At 33.1% G+C, this 9,290-nt stretch overlaps 1 protein-coding gene across 1 annotated transcript; it reads right to left on the bottom strand.

The window, feature by feature from the left end:
* Window positions 1-302: 302 nt before the first annotated feature.
* On the bottom strand, window positions 303-7,848 carry LOC18096826 (transcription factor MYBS3). The gene is made up of 3 exons (XM_006385389.3): window positions 7,379-7,848; window positions 1,392-1,600; window positions 303-1,045 (listed from the first exon to the last, which is right to left on the bottom strand). The coding sequence occupies exons 1-3, from the start codon at window positions 7,713-7,715 to the stop codon at window positions 458-460; spliced, it is 1,134 nt and encodes a 377-aa protein (XP_006385451.3). The 5' UTR covers window positions 7,716-7,848; the 3' UTR covers window positions 303-457.
* Between the last annotated feature and the right edge of the window lie 1,442 nt (window positions 7,849-9,290).

Here is a 9,290-nt window from a genome sequence, read left to right on the forward strand (position 1 = left end):
TGTAATTAACAAAAACATCTGAACGGAGCTGCAAGCAGACTGGATAAAATTTGAGAGTTTGAATATAGTCAGCTAATGTCATCTTCCCCTCCTTCCTCAAAAATCTTATCAACTCTCTCCCTCTCTAATTTATTACCTTTCAGTTCTACCAAATTCATCAGCCCACTGAAAATCTGGAATGCATGCAGCAAGACTTCCTAACGAAGTAACAAATGCATATTGCCAACGTAGGATGATGATCTATGCTCAAGCAGGATAAGTCACACTTCAGCTGGCGAATCATCATTTGAAGCACTAAACAATAAACAGGTAATATGTCGCCTCTACCCATTCAATTATTTATACTCCTAGCTGTTTACAGTTGGAAAGAATAATAAAATATATTTCAAACCCGACCGTTGTTATCCTATGTATAATAATATCCAACAAAACTTGGACACTAACCAGTCTCTGGAATTCAAACTGCTTGGATGGAACTAGCCTTGCCATTACTTAAATCTGATCCACCAGCTGGAGCACTTGCATGAAACGCTGACTGCCTTGATGGCTCCCCGATTAGTTTCAGGGAGAGTGGTGAAGGCTCCCTGTGGTGTCTATCAGTCTCTCCTAGATGCAGATGAGACATACCGACCAGTTCATCTACAACAAAAGGCTCCTTTGGAATGATTGGAACTGGCTTCAGGACCTCATGATGCGAAGCCGCTGCAACGGTACCTTCTTCAAAGGAGGTGGTATTTGGAGGCCAATACGGATAGGGAACTGGCATGTAAGCTGGGAAGAATCCAGGAACTGCTGTGAATTCACTCGAACCTGAAACAACTGTGCTGGATTCATTTGAACTAGGAACAATTGGTTTGATTTCACTCAGCCCCATCACGGTTTTATCAGGTTCCTTGACTAGCTCTTGAGATGCAATATCCATGGGTTCAAATTCTGGCTTGAGAGAGAGATTCAATGAAGGTAGTGAATCTGCATTACCAGTATCTCCTGCCCGAGAAGAAGATTGCAACTCTTGCTCTTCTGGCACTGGCTGCGGATCTGTGGCCTGAGAAACATATAACAAAATAAGGTATAAATTCCACTTTCAAAGTATCAACGAAAATTAGAAATGCATAAAGCAACACATCATCTAGCCATAGCATTAGCTGGCAGGACACTACAGGGCACAGGCTAAGCAGCACAAGTTCCTTTCAACAGACTGCAAATATAAGGGTGGATGAGAACAAAAGTAAATTTTGATTAAAAATTCTGCAGCATCGCTGTCATACCAAACCAAGAAGTGCATCTCATCATTGACTTCCAGCATTACAATGTAATTAATCTTCTGGATGCAAGATACAAATGCTCTGATTATAAAAATGTAAAATGAACATAAAGGAAGCAAGACAGACCATTTCTGGAACCATATCAAAAAGACTGGACCGTCTCTTTCTCCGAGTGGCATTGCTCTGTCGGATGAAAAATTTCTGAGCGTGGCTTGCCACCTGGGTGGGAGTCCTGGATACCACAAAGTTTCGAGCAATTCCACGCCAATCTCCTTTACCCAATTTTTGGAGACCAATTAAGAACAGCCGATGCTCGTCTTCAGTCCATGGGACACCTAAAAATCGAAGACATAAAACACATAAGCCAAACTGCTTCAGTAAACTACTCCATCCATCCCATTATCATTGGCCCTATTGCAATTTTTTAATTGTCCCATTTTATTTGGCCATTTTAAAAGTCAGTTTTATAAATATCAAATGTCCTATTGTGTCCCTTAGTACCTTACAAATTTACAATACAAGAATGCAAGAGAAGTGTAGGCAACTTAGGGTAGAAAAATAATAACATACTACAATCAACACTTTAATAAACTGAAATAACAAACTAATAATATGAAGACTGTGACCATTCCAGACAGCAGGTAATTCTCTAAAATTACAGTTGAAAAATCTATGCCTTGTCATTCCCACTATAATAATCAGAAAAGTAGCACATTATATAATCTGACATGACAAAACAAGTCAATTTTATGAAACACAGCTCTAGTCATCCCAGAAGAGGTGTAGGCAAGAAACATGACAGATGACTCAGGAACTATTAATTGGGAAACTGCAGGAGCTGAGGGAAAGTGATGTATAAGCTTTAAGATAGTCAATTTAGTGGGGTAATCGATGACTGGGTGATGGCCATGCTACCACCAATACCAAAACTCAATAGCCAGGAGGAGGTATGGTCAGAGCCATGGTGCTCACATTGATTGGGAGCATTTCATCAAATGCAAGACATGACAAAGAAAACGATTGACAGGAATCACCTTAAAACACAGAGCTAAGCCAATCAAATAATATCTCATATTTGACAAGATAATCTTGCTCGAGTGCAAGTCTGCCAATAAATCCAAATAGGAATTTTGCATGCTCACAACACATGTCTTATGCAAAAGATTTGAGAAAATTTAAAAATGTTGAAATCACAATTTTAATTGTTGAAGGTGCGAGTCACTCCCACATTCTTTAACATTTTTAGATAAGGGAACCAATTTTCAAGGAAAGCAACAACCTCAATTGTCAATTATAATTTGACAGTCAAAACATTCACAAAACATGCTTATTACTAGAATTGTATTTTCGAAACAAGATTATAAAAACTATTAAACAATAAGTACATTTCTGATTAACTTAAGCTTCTAACACATCTTCAAAACTTAAAAAAAAAATAAAGTGAGAGAATTCTTCCTAAGAAAAGAACACAAAACTTAAGAAATTCACAGCAAAACCTAAAGCTTGAAAATTGGTTTTTACATGGAGAAATTTCAGGACAAACTCTTGACATGACACAGAAAACAAATATATAACTTGTGTGGTTCTTGTGGTGAAAAAATAAAAAAATAATTCACAATTTGTTGTTAGCACAGGTCATACAAATCTTGTCAAAAATACTTTCTTAACATGATATGAAAAATACAATGTAAACTCAAATTGTAAAATTATAAGTAGAAATTTTTAACTAATTATATATTGATAACTACAACCAAGAAATTAAATTACATTAAAATTTAATAAAAAGAGTCAACAACATTATAATTAATAAGTATCTAAATAAAATGAGAGAGATAGTATGAATCATAACAAAACTTTCCAATATAAGGAGAAAATCACTGAAAGGTAGGAAATACACAAAAACCTAATGACAACTAGGTTATTCTCATCACATCAAGCTCCCAATCAGTAAAGCTCCAGGTTAAATGAAACCCAACCCAAATTCCAGGAAGAAACACACATTATGACCCCATAAAACTCAAGATTTTTCCCACCTCTTCAAACATTTCTCATATCAAGTTTGATGTTTATCTGCGTGATGTGAATTGTAACATAATTATATCTTTTTAATAAATATACAGCAATTATTAAAGAGTTTCTTTTTAATAAATGTGAGGAAAATATAAAAAATATAGACACATACAAAAAATTTATGTGATCTTTTGACATAAGATTTTTTAAATAAAAAGAGTTTCTCAAATGAAATAAATAATTTAATCTAATGATCTCAAATATAAGATAAGACTATAGCTAAATGTTCCTTTAAAAAAAAATACTAAGATCCAATTTAATAATATGTTTAAATGAGTCTTTTATTTTTTAATATTTGTAACTATTGTAAGAAGTAATAATAATTTTTTTTTAATTTTTGTAACTATTGAGTCAAAGCTAATCCCAAAAGTCAAATTCATACAACTCATAATCTCATACCGATTTTGCACGAGTGAAATTTGATTTTACTAGTTTTCGAGTTTTTAGTCCGATTTTGCTCGTTAGATATATGTTGACTCGTAAAATCAATTTTACAAGTCAACTTGCAAGTTTAACATCAATGTCTCAAATAATGCAATTGTCTCATGTTCTCAAAGCATATAAATGAAGCAAAAGTCCTAAGTTTCAAAGAGACTAAAACGCAATCTTAATCGCTTAATCATGAAGTCTCTTAAAGAATCTATGTAGAATTTCATGAAAATAAACCAAATACATATTAAAACAACTAAGTTGTTAGACAATAAACCTTTAAAGTTGAGCTAATTTTTCAACTTTGAAAAAGTTTCGAGATTAATAAAGACAGAAATTAATTTATAAAAAATTGAAGCATATAACAAAACTAAAAATTAGGACACTACTACCTGTAAGAGGATCAAAAAAACAAAAGCATCCATTATTAATTAGTGATTCAACCCCACCCCCGGATTGGACTCCCCTCAAAGTCCCCGTCTTACGTAGCATACCCAACATTCTACTTCGATTCCAGGTTTTTTAAAGACTACTAATTAATCAAACAAAACTTAATTAACAAACACAAATCCAAAAATTTGTTGAAGACTTGACGCAACCAAACTTAAAGAGTATGAATAAAAGAACAAGAAAGACAGAATTTTTGGAAGAAAGTATTATATAAAAACTCTAATTTATAGTTTTATTACTGAATAAATCTCTTTTAATCAAAACACAAAATTACAACTCTTCCTGTTTATATACTAGAAAAAACATTCTAAACAAAACTAAAAAAAATAATAAAGAAGTTCTAAATTAAATAGAAAAAAAAACTCTAAATTAACAACAAAAATATAGCAAATCTCAAACAGTAATTTCTGAACTCAATTTAAGGGCTTTATTGACCTCTGATGGCTACGAAACTTTAACCTCATATCAAACAGGGCTCATGAAATTTCCTAGTAAAATTTTAGCATATAGAATCTCTTAAATTGAAAGTTATGTTTGTTATAGTAAGACTTTAAGTTTGACCGAAATCTCCTCTATCATTCTCTCCATATTGGAAAGAACTCGTCTTTGAGTTTTGATCATTCATCAAACATAGGGAAAAATGTTTCACAATAAAAACATCAAAAGTCTACAAATCATGATTCTTGAATAAATTATGTTGTTTTTTTTTATCATTAGAAGAATAGGATTAGGAACACTTCTTACTATGGGCCCTAGAAAAAGAGTTATTTAAATATCCTTTCTCGGTTGTGCCCTATGATCCTAGCGACTAAAAAGCACCACCACTAAAAGCTATCAGCTCCTTTATGCTCTAATGACCTCTGGTGTGCTACTACTATGTAGTTAGCAAACTCAGATAAACTAGCCCAAGAATTAGTCTACATAACACTCTTAATCTCCACAAAATAATTATTAGTTGTGATCTCTTTCTCACGTTATTCTCATTCCCCACGCACGCATATTTCTTTTCCTTCTCCATAATCTGGGATAAAAACATTAACTTTTTATCCTTGCTTGATTTAGTCTCTAACAATTGCCTCTTTTTCTTCTAAATGCCAATTAAATGCTTCGTCGATCATTTACTATGTTCTTGTCATATTGTCAAGGCATGCCTAACAATAGATGAAACACATCGATATATACGATATATCACTAAACACTATTATAATATTTCTTACTTATAGAAATGAAACAAGACAACGTTTATTCACGATTACCTTGTTGTCTCCATTCAACCAGCTCAGTTTGTATAGTTGAGGGTAGTGCCTAATTTAAGCTACAACTTATTCATCGTCTATGTTGATACCACATTCCCGCAGCTCTTACTATCTATGATCAGGTTGCACACCTTGTCCTTAATGGTGCATGTTGAATGAAAGATATTGGTGCACAACAAATCCTCACTTGAATCATCCTTAGGAGTCAATAGGCTCTTTTGGATCACGTAAGTAGCACTGCCATTTTCATACAACACTTATCCACTACCATCTAATTCATCATAAACATGTTCATCTTTGGGTTCTTCAATCAAAAGGTTCTTTCCCGAACTACTCTCCGACTTTCAGCATTCAATGGAGAGATGCCTCTAGTCACCACACTTGTAACACCTAAATCTAAAACCAGAATCATAACTAGAACCCTAACTAGAACCCTAACGTGTGGTTTGTTGAGTGGTTGGTTTAGGCTAAGTGGTTGTTCTCTGATCATTGGATACACTCCACTAGTATTATGGTCAAACCAAAAGTCTCAGTTGGCTACCCTCACAACTTGTTTTTTCTCCATAATTAGAGCCTTCTAATAAGCTTCTGAAATCATCCATAATGGTTGTAAAAATAGGAAGTTCTGATGGACTATCGTAATCCATTTAAGTATTTGGTCATCAATTGCTCCTTTATTTTTTACAGATAATTCCTCGCCACTAGCTAATAGAAATCATCAAATGCATTCATTTATTAATCCTCTATTTGCCTTAACTTTTCTCAAGTTATTTTCAATTGTTTCCACCAAGCAAAAACTCACCCCTTAATGTGATGGCGATCAGCTTCACCCTCATCTAGTCCAAGACTTCCTTATACTAAAAACCCTCTCTACTTTATGTAGTCAATAAATTCCTTTGCTTGCAAGGCTATTACGAACTCAGAGACTTTTATTTATAACCCTAAAGTCTCCATGATACTTATTGTGATTATTGCGATCAAAAGGCTGCCTCTTTTGCACCTCTCGCCCTTGAAAATGATTTTCAAATTGTTTATTAATTCGTGAACACTATTCTCCTTATGATCCTTTAGGGTTCTCACCACCGCTAACTAGAGTTAGTTATGCAATTTGTGTCTGCATGTCTTCTATTACCAACTACCAGATGTCTCTTTCCCTAGTAGGAACCTCCTCATTTCCTCCTACATGGCATGTCCTATTCTACGACTTCTTCCAGCAATGGTTAATTTAACAATACACAACAAGCAACTAACTACCAAAAATCACTCAGTTTTAATACCAACTGACCTAGTCAAACCTAAGGAATAGAAATCAAAGAACAAAAATGATAGACTTTTTGGAGGAAGGGATCACACATAGAATCTCTAATTCATAGTTTTATTATTGAATAATTCCCTTATAAAAAAATAAAAATTACAGATCTTTTAGGCTGTTTAAATACTAGAAAAAACATCTCAAACAAAGCTGGAAAAAAAAATATTTTAAACTAAATAGGAAAAAAATATTATTTTAACTATGAAAATATGAACACTCCCGAACACTAACTTCTAGGACTAATTTAGAGCCTTGTTGTCCTCGTATGGCTATGAATCCAGCAGTAGAATTGAAATTTATGCCCGTTATCGTATGGCTATGTGTTTGACCAAAACCTCTTAGACTGCTAACCAACCGACCAACAAAACTTAATGGCACCCACGAACCAAAGAATAATCCAAAAGGTACAATGATAGATATTACAATTAATTATAGGATCAACAATATCAATCAAATCGCCTACGTCATCCCGGAACCGTATCAAACAACATCCTCAAAATCATCAAAATAAAATAAAATAAAAATTAGCAATTTATTCATAAACACAAATACATGTATGTTTATAATAAACAAATTAAAAATAAACAAAACGAAACCTTTTTTTCTGTCTCCGCGTTGATTGGTAGAGCAGCTAGCATGGGCAGCCGGGTCATCAGACAAATAGCCGTCAGGTACATGAGCCGAATCACGGACATGATCAAATAGAGGAGAGTCAGGATTAGGCGAAGCGGCAGCTGATGAAGACGAATGGTAGTGCACCGACAAGTTTCCCATACTCGCACTCTTTTTAATGATTGACCCATCGGTCAGCCTCACGCCGAAGAGCTTCACTCCGGATAAAGGAGAAGAAGACGAAGACGCGAGAGAGGAGCGCGTGGGACAGGTTCGAGAGTTGTGTCCGTTGTTGCTGCAATGCGAACAACGCCGCGTCATGGTGGCTCTCTCGGCGGAATCAACACCTAGTAAAGCTGAGTCTGATAATCAAAAACAATATGAACGGATAGTTTATTTATATATAAGGGGGGAGAGAGTTTCGTGGAGGAGGGGGGGGGGAGATTGTGGAGAAGGGAGGGATTTATTTTCCCTCTTTGTTTGTTTGCTTGAGTAAGAGATGAGAGAGAGATAAGGGTGTTTTAGGAATTGCATCATTAAGGGGATTGATTAGAGGAGAGCGGGGGATCGCTCGTTGAGGCAACTGTTCAATTGTCAGTCTTGTCCTTCTCACAGGGATAGGATCATTTTTTTTTTTATTATTGTTTTTTTAATTAAAAAATGGAATTACATGGTTAATTCATAATTGATTTTTTTTTCTCGTTATATTGTTTTTAAATTAGAATTCTGATTTTTCTTATGAAAATAGTTTTAAGAAGTAATATAACTATTATTTTAAGATTTTCCTTCACATCTCCTTACATTTTCCTTCACATCTCCTTACATTTTTTTTTATTTTCTCGTTACATTTTTTTTTCGTTTCATTACCAATTTCTCTAGAGTAAATGGATCCTCAAAGACGGTGGGAGCCCTTGACTATAGCTAAGCCACGTGGATTTAAGTGGAGTCCACCTTCTAATTTTTATTTTTTTGGGGGGTGATGATGCATCCGTCAGCACACCTATTTAGAGACACATTAATGAGGTTTTAATTTTTTTTAATTATCATCCTAATCCATGAGAAATGACGGATAATTATGATGTCGTTCAAAAATTTCGGAACAGTTTATTTTTACGGTATAAATTTGTTTTTTAAAAAGTTTAATTTATTTATTTTAAATTAATTTATTGTAGTATTAAAAATAATTTTTTTAAAAAAAATATATATTATTTTAATATATTTTAAAAATATATATATATTTCAAAAAGCTACCATTATGCTTTAATGCATGTAAGTTTTTTTATTATAAAAAAATAATTAATTAATACTGGTTAGTTGAAATAGGGTGTCACGTCCAAGAAAGTTGTCTAAACTAAAGCACCCTGTTGTTAACCCTTTACCTCAATAATATTGCACTTGCTTGCAGCTGGTTCCTAGGGGATAATATTTTATATTATTTCTAAAGTATTTTATTAATATGAAAAACTTCTCTAGAATGTACGGAATAGACATTGAATTTCAAAATTTCGTTTGCGAGTGTGAGAGCGTGATTTAGTTATTTTTAAAAATGTTTTTTATTTAAAAATATATTAAAATAATAATTTTTTTATTTTTTAAAAATTATTTTTGATATCAGCGCATTAAAATGATCTGATAACACTAAAAAATATTAATTTAAAATAAAAAAATTTAAATATTTTTAAAAATACTTTTAAAACGAAAAAATAAAAGACTATATATTACCATGTTTTTTAAAAGAGTCAATGCAGTTTTCTTTTACATGTATTTTTTTGTAATAAACAATTGCTTCTAGATAAAATAAAATAAAAAGTCATTAGCATCTTATAAAATATTATTCGACCAACAATTAATTACCTTCTTAATCGAATCTTAATTAAGTGGTCCATATTTAAATTA

This window comes from Populus trichocarpa, chromosome 3 (genome assembly GCF_000002775.5).
Source record: "Populus trichocarpa isolate Nisqually-1 chromosome 3, P.trichocarpa_v4.1, whole genome shotgun sequence".
NCBI lineage: Eukaryota > Viridiplantae > Streptophyta > Magnoliopsida > Malpighiales > Salicaceae > Populus > Populus trichocarpa.